The sequence below is a fragment of the Neofelis nebulosa genome, chromosome 12, assembly GCF_028018385.1.
Source record: "Neofelis nebulosa isolate mNeoNeb1 chromosome 12, mNeoNeb1.pri, whole genome shotgun sequence".
Taxonomy (NCBI): domain Eukaryota; kingdom Metazoa; phylum Chordata; class Mammalia; order Carnivora; family Felidae; genus Neofelis; species Neofelis nebulosa.
In genome coordinates, this window is record NC_080793.1 from 23,861,451 (window position 1) to 23,876,682 (window position 15,232).

The 15,232-nt window shown below is 43.9% G+C and overlaps 1 protein-coding gene and 1 long non-coding RNA gene across 2 annotated transcripts; one reads left to right on the forward strand and one right to left on the reverse strand.

Annotated features, from left to right (window-relative positions):
* The first annotated feature begins 315 nt into the window (after window positions 1-315).
* Window positions 316-14,291, forward strand: TXN (thioredoxin). The gene is made up of 5 exons (XM_058694601.1): window positions 316-511; window positions 4,897-5,001; window positions 5,458-5,517; window positions 13,534-13,599; window positions 14,076-14,291. Exons 1-5 carry the CDS (start codon window positions 488-490, stop codon window positions 14,136-14,138), a joined length of 318 nt encoding a protein of 105 aa, XP_058550584.1. The 5' UTR covers window positions 316-487; the 3' UTR covers window positions 14,139-14,291.
* On the reverse strand, window positions 5,940-11,547 carry LOC131491511 (uncharacterized). Its single transcript, XR_009251492.1, has 3 exons — window positions 10,564-11,547; window positions 7,849-10,348; window positions 5,940-6,504 (listed from the first exon to the last, which is right to left on the reverse strand). It is a non-coding gene; the product is annotated as an uncharacterized LOC131491511 (long non-coding RNA).
* Window positions 14,292-15,232: the final 941 nt, after the last annotated feature.

Below are 15,232 nucleotides of genomic sequence, written 5' to 3' on the forward strand. Positions count from 1 at the left end.
AGGGGCGTTTGGTTAAGGCCGGCTGACCCCTTCCCAGGTGGCCCTGTGGCTCTGGGGGGGTGGCCGTCCGCGTCTCCGCCTGCCCACCCCCTCGCGCACAGTGTGCGCGTCCCGTAAGCCCTTCGGCCGCCGCGACAGATCCCGGGTCCCAGCTGGGGTGCGGACGGGCGGGCGGGGCCACCGGCTTTGAGTCCGGGGCACTCCCTGGGGCCCCGCCCAGCGCCCGCGCCGGCCCCGCCCCCGGGGAGGCCCCGCCCCTAGCGGACGTCCCGATGGTTCCGGGAGGCGGGGCCTGGCCTGGGCGCCTGGGCGGGCGCGGGAGGCCCGAGCGGGCGCGCCCCCGCAACACGCACGCCGCGCGCGCCCGACCGCCCCGCCCCAGTTGCTATAAAGGGAAGGCGGGCCGAGCCCTCTGCGAGCTCTGTCCGGCGTTTACGATCCGCCTTCATCGGTCTGCACAGTCGCTTGTCAGACCCCAGCCGCCAAGATGGTGAAGCAGATCGAGAGCAAGGTACGCGCTTCCCGGGGAAGGCCAGGACGCGACGCGCAGCCTCCGCAGCCAGGGAGGGCGAGGGCGAGAGGTGGGCAGGCGCCCCTCCTCAGCCTGGGGGAAGGGGACGCGACGGTCCGGCCTGAGACTGCGGGAAGCCCGGGCCTGGGCGCGCCCGAGGCGGCCGAGCACGCCCCGGAGGAAGGGAGGAGAGGGGCGAGGGCGCTCAGGATGGCGTGCTCCGGGCGCCCCCCGCTGCCTGTGTCCGGTGCGCCAGGCGTCCCCCCACGGCGCCTCCTGCACCCCCGTGGTCGGAAACCCCCTGTTGAGGGGATGAAGTCTGCCCTTGGACCCGGTCCGTCTCTGGATACGGGCCGGGCAAAGAGATGGAGGGCCCCTTGAAGGAGGCGCGGGGTTGCGGGCCGCCACTCCCTCCCCGGTGGGAGGCGTGATCACCCACGTTGGGCGGGCAGCGTGAACTCCCCTGGGAACGTATCCGGGCCGAAGACCCCGGGCGCCTCCATCGCTGCCCGGCCCCAGATTTGGCGAGTGCTGTCTCCACGCCAGGGGGCGGCTCCGGTCTGGAGCCCCCCTCGCAAGTACGAGTCCGGCCCCTAGGCCCGAGGGGCCCAGGTGGCCGCAAGGAAGTGAGGCCGGGGCCGCGCCCTCGGGACTCCTCCTCTTGCGGCGCTGGGCGTGTTTCCGGCAGCCCTGGCTTTGGAATGACTCAGTCCCCAAGACTGGGCCCAGGGGCCTCCTCTGCCCTGCCCATCCATGATTCACCCACGGTCGGGGGTTTTCGCTGCAGCCAGGAGTGCCCCCGAGTCGGGCGCGCCAGGTGGTGGTTCTGCCCTATTAGGAATGTCCAGGATAGTGTTCCATCATCGAGAGTTATTGCGAGCCTAATGCCCTGCTGCTCAGGAAACTCTGAGCCTGACATAGCGTCTGGTTGGTATGCCGTAGCCACTCAAGAAGTGTTTGTTAAATGCAGTCAAAAAAGTGAGTGGGAGAACATTGATGTTGCTCGAACAGTGGAAAACCCCTCCAAAGCGTTTACCCTGCGGTACCTCCCATCCCAAGCCCTCGCCCGCCTTCAATGTCTGGACCTCAGAGGTGCTGGGGTGGCTTCGAAAATGGAATTTTCTCTGTAATGGTCCCTTTTTGTTACTTTATAATCAGGAAACGTATATGGTCATTGTAGAAATTTTGGCCAGAGACAGATCTTCTGTTTCCTAGAAACACCTGCAAAGTAGTTGAGATTATTTTATGTATCCTGTTTTCTGAGCCTCTCCCTACCCGTCCCCCCCCCCGCCCCCCCCAAGTTTAGCCTGAGCCCTTCTCAGGTAGTTAGAAGCTTTTGTAATCATTTGAGTATCTGAACACATTGCTGGACATTCAGGCAGTTTTTAGGGTCTCCAGTGCAGCGATTGGGTCAAGGGACATGAACCTTTTATTTCAGGTTTGTAAATGCCCAAACCACATAGGACAGTGCTTTTACTCCACCCCCATCAACAGTGACATTTCCCCCCTAACTTTGACCAAATCATTAATAAGAAAAATGGTCTTGTATCTTATTTTAGTGATGCTGAACTTTTCCCTATATATGTTGATTGATTATAGTTCATTATCTGCTTGTCCTTAATTTTTTTTTTTCCTAATGGCATCCTTTTTATTATTATTGTGTGAACTTTTAGATTAAAATTAGCAGCCCTCTCATTTGTTGGAAAGGTCATTGAGTTTTGTTCCTCCTATTTTTATTCAGTACCTACTGAGTGACAAATATCAGTTCACGGGTTGTTCTCCAGGGTCTGGCCATGTCATCAGTATAACCTAAGAGGTGAGAACCCATTAAAAGAGTAGGACTTTGAGTGGCTTATAGTAGTTGTCTCAGAATCCCCATACACTGCAAACAAAATCGATTAATTCCTAGAACACACCTTTCAGTCTTTCCCTATTTTAGCTGTCATAGTTATGGCACCCTCCTCCCCTCATTAATGGAAGACATGTACAAAGGTGACTGGAGATTGGTTACACAAGAAAGGACTACAGCCTGGGGCCTAAAGACCCTGATAATCAGTTGACCTTCAAAATTATGACCCAGAGGCATTAATCAAAAGTTAAATTCATTTGAATGTTACTAGTAAATATTGAACACACCTTAGATTTCCATCCTGATGGGCTAAAGTTGGTGCCATTGGCCATCCAAGACCTCTCTTTCTGAAGTGTGGTAGTTTACAGTCACTGGGATCTATTTTAGATATAAGTGGACTGTAAATGTGTGATGAGAAAGATATCAACCCAGTTGTGTGTTGTTTTTTAAGAATAGCATCGGCCATTTATTGAACGCCTACCTTCTATACATGAGCGTTCATGCTTGTTAATTACCTTCAGAATGGGTATGTTTAGGAAAAGAAATCCTAGAATCTGTTCTTATCTACCCCAAATATATTGTTTTGTTTTCTGAGTATTTATGTCTGTGATGGGGACCTTTATTTATCCTCATAGTTAATTTCTGGGAGTTAGACCTCGTGAGATAATCTTGAATCGTTTTCCAATTGATGTCTCTTTAAGACCAACTTAAGTATCAGGAGAAGACAATTTGTTGTGACCTCTACACATACCTGGCTCTGTAACTCTTCAGTTAAGCCAAAAATTATTGTTGCATGTTTTTTTTTTGTTTTGTTTTGTTTTGTTTTGTTTTTCAGAATTTTACGTAGTTTTACTGGAATTTGATTCAGCAAATCAAAAGGTTTGAGGGAACCTTTGAGAGTGTTTGAATAATATTTTGTGTTGAAAGTAATCTCAGGTATTTACTGGGAGCCAACCATGTTCACAAAACAGTGCATTCATCTGATTGGACGTTATCATTCATTGACTTTTTTCCTGTCTAACCTGGTTCTTGCAGTAGAATGGCTAGTTTGACCTTTTAAAAAATCATGTTAGTGAAGGCTTTGCATTAAATTCATCTGGAAAACATGGTGATGGTTTGGAAAAATGATTTCTATAATTCTAATTTGTTCTCTCTCCCCATCCCCTCACACACATGTAATATCTCCCCACACCCTGAAGGTGGGGTGAGAGTTTGTACCTGAATAACTGAAAAGGTTATAGAAGTCATGACATGGGAATGCCACTTGTGAATTGCTTCACCAAAAAACAGGAGTTGGAAATTAGAAATATAGAAAAGTAACTGTACTGCAGAGGAATTCACTTTAGTTTTTTTTTTTTTTTTTAAATGGTATTTACTTTCCTTTAGTGGATCAGATCTGATATGATTCTTAGCTTTCAAGGGAGGGGAACGTTAGTTTTTCATTAAACCAATGTGACCAGCATTTTTCCCTTGAAGAAAACCTAGACTTCAGATACAGATGTTTATGTTTTGGTTTCTCTTTGTTGCCCCAGTTTCGGTAAGCACTGATTAAATTGTGATTAAAAAAGCAGCCCCTTGTTAACTCCAAGGTTAGGTTCCTAGGGTTACAATATCAAAACCATTGGTAAATGACTCAGGGAGATGGGTGGTAAGGGATTTCTTGATCATGTCTCACTGCTGGAATTTTATTTGACATTTCTAATGCAAAAAAACATTTAAGGAAACTTCTTTGCGTGAAGAACTAAAACTATTATTGGGTCACCAGTAAGAGCAGAGTTTTGAGATAAAGGGCAGACATCAACCATAAGCAGTATGATCTCATCTCTGGAAACTCCACTGAAGGGAGTATAAGGAAATATGCCCAATGTCAACAGTGACTGCCTGAGTGTAAACGTTTGGAGGAGGTTTATTTTCCTTGATATTTTTTCCTTGACTTTTTTTTTTTTTTAAAGCTTTTGACATGTTCCACTATAGACCATTTTAATTAATAAACTAATAGCTTTTAAATTGATTTATGTGAGAGAGAGAGCATGAGTGGGGAAAGGGCAGGAAGAGAGTGAGAGAGAATCCCAAGCAGGCTCTGTGCTGTCAGCAACTGTGAAATGGTGACCTGAGCTGAGATCAAGAGTCAGACACTTAACTGACTGAAGCACCCAGGGGCCCCAATAAAGTATTAGCTTTTAACATTGCAAAATTCTGTGCCTTTGTGGCTTATTCAATTGAAATGACCCTCTCTGAGTTGATACCCATTTAGTGAATGTTTACCATTTACCTAGATTTGATGTGGAAATGTAATACAAATGTCTTTATTTTAATTTGCTCAGTTGAATATAGATAAACTATATACATCATACTTGTTTCGTCTTATCAACTCTGTAGGATTTTTTTCAGTTTGTTTGGTTCATTTTAGCTTCTTAGATTTTTAAAAAGCAGTACCTTTGAATTGTTCTTTGTATCACATTCTATCAAGTTTGATCAGGGCTTTGGGAAATAAGGGAAGCTGTTTAACCTATGTGTTTCTTTTTTTTCTCCTTAGTATGCTTTTCAGGAAGCCTTGAACAGTGCAGGGGAAAAACTTGTAGTAGTTGATTTCTCTGCCACGTGGTGTGGACCTTGCAAAATGATCAAGCCCTTCTTTCATGTGAGTATGAAATCAGTTCTGTTTTATAAGAGATTCTGTTTCGAGTGGGTGGTCACAAAGCCAGGAAAGGACAGAGTGTTTTTTGTTGTTGTTGAACCTTTGGTGTAGAAGCAATAGTGTAGTATTGCTACACTATAACTTCAGTAATTGCTTTTGAGGCATGTGTAGCCCAGTGAAGACAACTGTCTTAAATGGTTTTTGCTTTTCTTGGAGTTGAAACCCAGGCCCTGTTTGAAATTCAGGCCTCAGAGCTTGACGTGTCAAATTCTTTTATACTAGGAGGAATCTGATTCAGAGAAACTGTATGTCCTTGGTGCTTACCTGGTCTCTAGTCTGAATCTTTAGATCTTTAATTAGTAGTTTCTACTTTTATCATGGTTTGTATTTAAGAAGCTTGAGCATAGTGACTGCCATTACCCAGTTCTGAATCTTTCTGGATTTTTTTAAATTTTCCAGTCCCTCTCTGAGAAGTATTCCAACGTGGTGTTCCTTGAAGTAGATGTGGATGACTGTCAGGTACGTGACTGGAAATTTGGAATACAACTGAGCTTTTCACATTGGCTTTTTCCTTGGAACTGGAAGGGCTTGTTTTCATACATGTCAAATAATACCGGGACTACAGCCCTCACTAAAAAAAAGTCATCGTGCCAATTATGAGCTTAATCCTAGCTCTCAGGAGCTTTGTACATCACATCATAAAATAAGCATAAAAACAGATGGTTGAGGCTGCTCTACCTTACCGCTCACCTTTCTGAAAGTTGAGACGCTCATTAAATCGAAATTGAATTTGATTATAACTAAATCCATAGACTGGAAAATGGAGAGACGGCTCTTAAGATTCTTTGTGAACTAGTGACATGAAAAAGTGTAGTCACAATCATCTTGCTTGATTTTAATCAATTAGAAAGCCCAAATGTTTGAAAGAACAGACACCAAGGTGCTTGATAGAGAGCCAAGTGTAATTTAGGGGAAATTAACTTCACAAATACTTGTTTAGCATTCTGTGTTAGCGTTACATTAGCATTACAAATACTTGTTCAGCCCAGGTCTGTTCCAGATGCCTTTCTGCTATCCATCCCCATTTTACAGATGAGGATAAACACAGAGGAGTGATCCATGGAGTTACAGTTAGTAGCAGAGTCAGGATTAAAGATGCGGTACTGTAGAGGAGGCTCTGGTGTAGGGTGGGTGCAGATCGAGTTCCTGGCACATGACTTGCCTCGTAACCAGCCCACTGAACTAGGAGTGTGCCTGTTTGTGTTCAAGAACAGCACCTGGGAGTTCTTTACAGATACATGCACGTTTTTCCCTTAGCCCCAGGGGGGCAGGAGGGTGTAGGGTATGATATGGCAGTAAGGGTGCTCACGCTGGTTCCGGGCCTGGCTGTAGGACTTCTCCTTTAGGCCAGCCTCTCTTCTCCCTTCAGCTCTGGTTCTTCTCTGTGCCTGGATCTTGACACCTGCCCCATCAACCTCTCAAGTGTGGCTTTTTCATTGAGCAAACCTGGAATGTTTAGTAAAGGTCCTGAAAGGTTTATAAAAACAAGTATGTGGCAGTACTTTCCAAACTTGTAAGCACCTGTTGACACCACATCGCTTTTTCTAAGCACCTTTTCTCATTCTATACTCATACCTTTACTGGTGAGGTCCTATCTACCTGGCTCATCCTTCCCTTTCATACCTAACAAGCTCCTAGTCATATGCTTCACATCTTCTCCAGGAACCTTTCTCCACTTACCCCCTTTTATACCTGGACTAAGTTCCCTTTCCTCTGTGTCTCCATGATGTCCTCTGCCCCTCTTTTCCCCTTGCGTTTATGGGGAGGACCCCATATTTAGGTGGCCTGCCTTATTTTCCAGCTCCATCCTTTATCAGCTGTGCCTGTTTGAGCCTCTGTAAAATGGCAGTGCTTATCCAACATCACAAAGTAGTAGTTGTCAGGATTCCATGACATAATACGTAGAAGGTGCCGAGAACAGGGCCTGGCACACGTTCGGTGAATCTTAGCTAGTGGTGTATTCTTTTGTCTGTCCTTTACCATTAGTGCCTATAAGTTTCTTGGGATGAGAGACCCTGTCTTATTTACTTGGCTGTGGTAAAGCGTAGTGGGTGTAGAATGCATTTATTAAATGATGACGTTATTGTTCTGATGTGTCCCAGAGTTTTAACAAAATGACAGTAGATAGCATGTGCTTGGGAAAAAAATTCTAGCTCCCGATCTAAACCTAATTTACAGACTTATTTTTTTTATATGATCACTGTAGGCATGTGAAAATGGCACCTGGAAGGGACTAGAGAAATTTCTGACTGGTACTATGGCCCTATCAGATAGCAAGCGACTCTCCAAAGTTTTTATGTGACAGGAAGAACCTGCTAGGTGCTCTGCCCGCGTTAGGTCACTTAATCCTCATAAGAGCTCTGATGACAGTTGCCTGCATAGAGCAGGTGATGGGGCTACAGCACAAGAGGAGGGCTAGGTCAGTTGAAGCAGAGCCTGCCAGGGTGGACTCTTGCACCTTGCTGGACCGAGGACAGGTGCTTTCACTGCCTGAGTCTAAAACCTCGGGGAAGGAGATGTGCAAAGCAGTCAAGGACTCTATGTGAAAGAACTCCTCCTTTCTCTCTGGTTAGCATACACACCCTGAACGTTTCTAGACCTTGGAGTGACCCTCTCACAAGTTGGGGACTTTTCACTTTGCCTCCATATTCTAAAGATTGAGCACGGTACAGGATTTTTCTTTGACTACTTTTGTGGTACTATTACCATCTAAATAGTCTTCTCGATCTGTTAGGGAGTAAGAACCCGTTGGTCACCTACACATAATGACTGCTGTCAGCACCTACTCACCTCGCCATTCTGAATTACCCTCCTTGCCAGTTCTGTCAAAAAGCAGTTCATTAAACAATCAGCCAGTTTTTCCTCGGGGAATTTCCAAGTCACAGGAGTAGATCCTCCAGTTGCTTTGCAGCTCTAGGTAAAAGCATCCCCTCATTTCAATTGTAAAATTGAGACAAGGGATAAAAAGTACATCAGTCACATTTCTCCGTATTAGATTCTATCATTAATGGGTGAAATTATTAATGACTGAACTAGTTTAAATTTTTGTGCAGATAATTCCTGCTGAATTTCAGCCTTAGGGTACTTTGTACTGTCTTTGGCATAAGCAACATACAGTTTTAATAGAAGACTCTGTAAGCACTTGGGCAGGAAGAAGTTACCTTTTAGGTGTAATAGATTCAAACAGACCATCAGGAGGCGTGGACACACCATGTGGCCCTCAAAATCATTTCGAGGGGTACCAGCCCTTTTGAAAATGCTGGGCTCTACTCCCAACTCTGTACAGGGTAGGATACTTATTTTGTAAATTAAAACAAGAAACAAAGTAATTTAGACCCGATGGTTGTGCAGCCTTTTAGAACTGCCGTATGTTGCCATTTTGATTAGAACAGCCAGGAAGGACTTCGTAGAAATGACAAAAGCAGGTTTGAAGTTACTTTGGCTGTATGGAATTCTAAGCTGAAAACCAATGAAACTAAATTTAATAAGAGAAAAAGTAGTCTTATTACACTTACTGATAAAGACGTATACAAATCTGAGATTGGGCAAAACCAGAGAGATGGAGAACAGATTGGGGTAGGGGAGGACTTGAGTATCAAGGGGCTGCTGAGGAGATTGTAGGTGAGCAAGGGAACCGGTCTGTATCTTGATTTTGATGTTACCTGACTATGCATTTGTCAGAACTCCCAGAACTTAAACACCCCGTAAAAACTGAATTTTGCTTTATGTAATTTTTTTTTAAATTCCAGATTGTTTACAAAAAATAGGAGTTGGGGGTGTCATTAGGGGGTGGACTAGTTAAGTGAGGAACGTGATAAACTTAGGATGGAGAATGTTTAAGGCTTCAAATGTAACTAAATTTTTAAGTATGAATACCTTTCAAGTCACTATAGGAATAGGCAAATTAGTCCATAGAACAAGTAGTAGAAAGAAATACTAATTTTAGAGAGTAGAGATCAAATGCTGTTATGAACTAAAACTTGACTGAAGTCCATAAAAGATATTAATAGATGGGCGTGCTATGTTCCTGGATAGTGACTCAGTATTATTAAAATGGAGTACTCCCAAGTTGGTCTGATTAGATCTCAGTGTGCCATTCTGAAAAAATACAGTCAGGAAAGTATTAAAACAAACACTAATTGGGAGAGAAGTTGTGGGAAATGAGAAAGGAAAAGCCCTGTAAAAATACAGTGTATTAGCTGCCCTTATTAAAACAATGTAATCTTGTAATGTAGGTAGGTATACGCATGGAACAGAATAGACAGTTCAAAAAAAAAAATAGGATCAAGTCTATTTAAACATTTAACAGTTTGGAGTTAAGATGTTGCATTTCTACCTCCATTAAAATTTGTTTTCTAATGTTTATTTTTGAGAGAGTGCAAGTGGGGGAGGGGCAGAGAGAAGAGACACAGAATCCGAGGCAGGTTCCGGGCTCTGAGTTGTTGGCACAGTTGTCGAACCCATGAAACGTGAGATCATGACCCGAGCTAAAGCCGGATGCTCAACTGACTGAGCCACCCAAGCACCCCTAACCTAGAAGACATTCAAACAAAAATCCTAGTAAATACTGAACATATTTCCAGAAATGATGGAGCTGTGAAGCACATTGATGGCCCTGGCTTTCATAATCTCAAGAACAGAACTGTTTTTACTCTTGCCACTGAGGAAATGGGCCTGGAAAAATTCGGTCACAGACCTGAAGTCTGTTTAATGCTCAAGCTCGCACTTTTAATGAATGGGGTAGAGAAGGGCTGATGGATTTGATCAAGTGAAGTCAGACTAGGTGGCAAAAATCATGATAAATACTGAAATTGATATGTGCTCAAGTACCTCCCAATATGAATGTGTGTCTAGAGCTTTGAAAAGGAGCATGTTTGGGGTGCCTGGGTGGCTCAGTTGGTTAAATGTCCACCTCTTAATCTCAGCTCAGGTCTTGATCTCAGAGTTTGGGGTCCAAGCCCCACATTGGCTCTGCGCTTGAAGCCTATTCAAAAGCATGTTCTTTGTCTTAGCAGTTCTACTTCCAGTAGTGGTGATTGACCCAAGATGTAGATATTTGCATAGGAAGATGCAAGTGTTTGCATTAAGCAAAAATCAAAGCCTTTTACTTATTGACCAGTGGACTAGTTCCAGTGATGATACCTCCATACAGCGACTGCTATTAGGCCATAAAAAATGATTGTGTACTTTTTCACGGGGAAAAGTCCACTGTATGTATATATTATACTGAGTATACAGGTGTGTTACCGTGCACGCAGGATAGTTTTTATAAAGAAAAGCATTGGGGCGTCTGGGTGGCTCAGTCGGTTAAGCGTCCAACTTCGGCTCAGGTCATGATCTTACGGTCCGTGGGTTCGAGCCCCACGTCGGGCTCTGTGCTGACAGCTCAGAGCCTGGAGCCTGTTTCAGATTCTGTGTCTCCCTCTTTCTCTGACCCTCCCCTGTTCATGCTCTCTCTCTGTCTCAAAAATAAATAAATGTTAAAAAAGAAAAGCATTTAGGTACACTAGTGAGATGTTTAAGGTGGCTGGTACAGATTAGGACTGGTTTCCTTCTTCCAATTTTTTGCCTTGAATGTAGGTTATACTTCTATAAAATGAAAATGATCTTCCTAGGCCCATCAGTTTCACTTTAAGGTTTTTGCCCTAAGATGTGTCTGAGGATTTATTCACAAGGGTGTACAGACATTGGAAATAACAAAGCCTCACTTTTGGGAATCAAGGCGACCTAGGATTCCATACCATAAACAAAGCAAAACAAAACCACCTTCACACCTAATGAAAGCAAATTCTAAATGCTTTACTTGGTAAAGTTTTAGTTAAAGATTTGAGTGCAATTTTTAAAATTTAAAAAATACATCTTGTTCATCTTATTTTGAGAGGAGAGAGAATTCCAAGCAGGCTTGAGCTCATAAACCATGAGACGGTGACCTGAGCCCAAATCAAGCATCAGACATTTAATGGACTGAGCCATGCAGATGCCCCAGGATTTTTAAAATGCTATCACAGAGCCTTGGCACCACTTCTGAGTATTCGTCTATTTTCCAGTTTGGGGATTTAGTTTTTTATAAGTCCCTTCTTTAATAAGTCTCTTATTGAGAGAGTCCCAAGCAGGCTCTGCACTGTCAGCACAGAGCCCAGCTTGGGGCTTGATCCCATCAACCATGAGATCATGACTTGAGCCAGAGTCAAGAATGGAAGCTTGACCTACTGAGCCACTCAGGTGCCCCAGGATTTATTTTATTGTAAATTCAGCAGTTGTACCAACGCAGGAACGCTGGTCTCTGGCTAGTTGAGGCAGAAGACATCCAGAATCCTGAGAACATCGATTAGACTGTCAGTCACATCCATTGAATGAGACAAGACCCTGTATTTTCTGCTGATAAAGCTTTCTCAGCAGAAAGTTAGGACGACTGGCCAGCCCTGTTTTACCTGCCTTTGTGTGTGATGCAGCTCACTCCCCCGGTGAGTTTCTAATTAGAAGTGGAGGGGGCGGGCGGCAGTGCACCTGGATGGCTCAGTAGGTTGAGCGTCCAAGTTGAGCATCCAGCTTTGGCTCAGGCCATGATCTCGTGGTTCCTGAGTTTGAGCCCCACATCAGGCTCACTGTTACCAGTGAAGAGCCTGCTTTGGATCCTCGGTCCCCCTCTCCCTGCCTCCACTTGTGCACCACTTGTGCTCTCTCAAAAGGTAAATAAAACATTAAGAAAGGAAAAATAAGTGGGGAAGAGGCTGGCTTATCCTTTCCAGGCTGCTGTCCTTCTACCATGAATATAACACAAACATCCTTTGACTTTGAGCCTTCTGCCAACTGCCTGGATGAAAGGTAGTGTCCAACTGATGGCTTCCGTGTGTGTGAGAGAGGGAAGGGGCTGCTCTCCCCAGTGCTGTGAGGGATGAGCCCAGTGTTCCCAGATACTCCAGTGTGAGAAGGATCTGCTAGTGGGCAGCCAATGCAAAGATTTGTTCTTAAGCTCTTGCATGAGCCAAGCAGTGTATCTGGATCAGATTCAGCCCCTCAGATGACCAGTTTTCAGTCTTTTACCTAAGTCAGCCCCCAGCCTAACTGACCATCTTCTGATTTTCTGAGTACTCCTCTAGAACCTTGACATGGGCAGTTCATAGTCTTCCTGTCAACTCTTCACCACGTTTTCAATCTTGGATGCTCTTGCTACAAGGGAATTATTGGAATTTTATGTGGTGGTCTTATCGCATGTTCTTAGTAGTTTCCCTAGGCGTTCAGAACCTGTTAGCCATTTTTACTCCAGTCATTACTGTCCTTGTGCCTCTGTGTTAGCCAGCATTTAGAGGAAGAGTCAAGGATACCCAAAAGGAACTCCGACAGTATTATCCACTACCCTTCCTGCCCAGGCTACCAACAATGCAAATTTATAAAGCTGTAAAACCACACTTTTCTTTCCAGTCTCAGAGGAAGAGGTCAAATTAATAAGCTGGCATACTGCCATTACCAGTGGCTCAGAGAGATCACTCCATTTTTATAGTCCTGTGCCCTCCCAAATTGTATATTAGAAGTCACCACGATGCCTTTCTTTCCTCTGTAAACTGTTTGGTTTCTGAAATCTGGTTCTCAGAGTTCAGCCTCCTTGGTTGCTGTCCTTCACTGCTTTTTGCTCCTTAGCTGCTGTGTGGTTCTACATTCTTTCCCAAGCCTCTTGAGGACCATGCTGATATTTTCAATCCCTAATGGATCTTTTCACCTGAACGCTTGTCCAAACCCAACCATTTCCTGAGGCATTTCCTTCCAAACCCTGTGTGAAAAAGGTATGGTGGGGGTAGGGGGGTGTTAGAGGTTCTCATTTCGTGTTCCTGTAACAGAATTAAGGAATGCTTGATACTCCAGGGACCTCTGTTTCTTGATATGCAGCCAAGTTTGAGAATCTACAAGTCAATGTTTAATTAAAAGCAGAAAAAAACCAGTGTGGAACTTTGCCTTTGGGTTATAGGACTTTGTTCTTGAACAATTCTTGGGCAAGTGAATTGTTGTTCCTCTTGCTAACGCTGGGTTTTAGTCTTTATGACCTTCATGTATGGACTCTATTCCCATAATAAAGACTCGGAAAACTTAGGAGCAAAGAAGGCAAGTGCTAATTCTGAGGAATAGTTAAGATTAAAATCCTGAGTATACATACGTACAGCAGAATTTGTTACTGCTTCTTTATACTTGAACTAGCCGAGATAGAATTGGATTAAACAGCTCACTGGGTCACTGTATATATCTGAGGCCAGTAGCATTCTGCTTATTGGTGGCCCTCAAAGAGGAGAGTACATGTTAATTTTCATTGAGACTATAACGAGTTTGGGTTTTGTGCTGCCATTACATTCATTCTGTCGTTCTTCATATGCTTAAATGAGGTGTATAACGGGGGGGGGGGGGGGCAGGGGGGGAACATCTGGGATTACTTAGGCCAGAGCTTAATACTCAGTCTTGTTTTCATCCTCTCCCCGCCCCACACAGGATGTTGCTTCAGAGTGTGAAGTCAAATGCATGCCAACCTTCCAGTTTTTTAAAAAGGGACAGAAGGTAGGTACATTTGACCTTAAATCCAGCTGGACAATAGGAAAACACGGTGTAAATTAAGACACTGAAGGGACTTATTCCTTCACATTGGGAATCCTGTCCCCATTGTCTACTTTTAAGAATATGTAAATAGGTTATTCTTCAGTGATTTCAGTACATACTGGGACATCTAATTGAAAATTGATCTTTGTTGGAAGATCCACCATGATTCGTGCTTCATATTTATAAAGTACATTTATCTTTGAGAGAGATTTGGGTAAGAAATTGTACCTCAGCCTTCAGGGCTTTTATTCCCCCCTCTTAGTTTGTTTGTTTCTTAACTTAAAACGTATGTATCTCTGGATAACGACCAGTCTTTCAAGTAAGATGATACTCCCCATCCCTCTGCTCTCCCCCTCCTTTCCCCATTCTGTGATAGCTTAGTCACAAAACAAGGTTACGGTGCTACATCTAACTGCAATTCAATATTCTCTTAACAGGTGGGTGAATTTTCTGGAGCTAATAAGGAAAAACTTGAAGCTACCATCAATGAATTAATCTAATTATGTTTTCTGAAAACATAACCAGCCATTGGCTCTTGAAAACTTGTAATTTTTTTTATTTACAAAAAAGGAAAGATCAAGTGTGAAGACTATATACCCAACTGCCATCTGATTATAAGTGACAATAAAATATTAATTCTACCCTTTTTAAAACTGTCTGGTGTCTTTGAATAGCTTTCAGATAGGTGAAATGTGGCCATTAGGTGGTAACTTCTTAGTGACCTTGGTGGCCATTGATTTTGTTTTTTGTTTTTTAAGGGACAGCAGAAGAGGCACCTGAAGTTTATTTATTTTTGAGAGCAAGTGAGCACAGGAGAGGGGCAGAAAGAGAGGGAGACAGAATCCTAAGCAGGCTCCTGTCGGCACAGAGCCCGACATGGGGCTCAAACCTGGGAACTGTGAGATCATGACCTGAGCCAAAATCAAGAGTTGCACACTTAACTGAGTCACCCAAGATGCCCTAGGCTATTGATTAAGGTTAAAAATCTTGTTGGGGGCAATGCAGGTAATAGAGTACTATGTTAAAATTGTTTGACTCCTATGAACAGAGAAAATCGTATTCTCTTTTCTAGCAGGCAAATCCCCTCTGACTGATCCTCGTGACCAAAATTGAGGTCCATCCAGGAAGGAATTTCTCTGGTTTTGAGATTCCTGTCTCGAAAGTTACAGTGAGCTGCTGTTTTGCTAGTGGTAACTGAGTCATGTTCTATCAGTTAGCAGAACTTCGTGGTTGCCTCACAAGGGAGTTCTGCAAACATTTCCATGGGAACTTTGATTCCCTCCAAGTATCTTAAGAGACTGGTTTTATAGGCCTGATAGACATACTTACCTAAGTGGTAAAGAGTGTTGAAGTCATGAGTCTTTAATGAAAGGCAAGAACATTAAGGGTTTCATAGATGAGTGCTACAGAATAGAGAGCCTAGTGGTCATCCTGTGACAAAAGACACCATAGTATACAATGGAGAGAAGATGGTCTCCAATCAATGGTAGTGGGAAAATTGGGCAGCTACATGCCAGAGATGAAACTGGACCACTTTCTTACACCATATACAAACCTAAGTGGACTAAAGACCCGACTGTGAGAAACTCGAAAG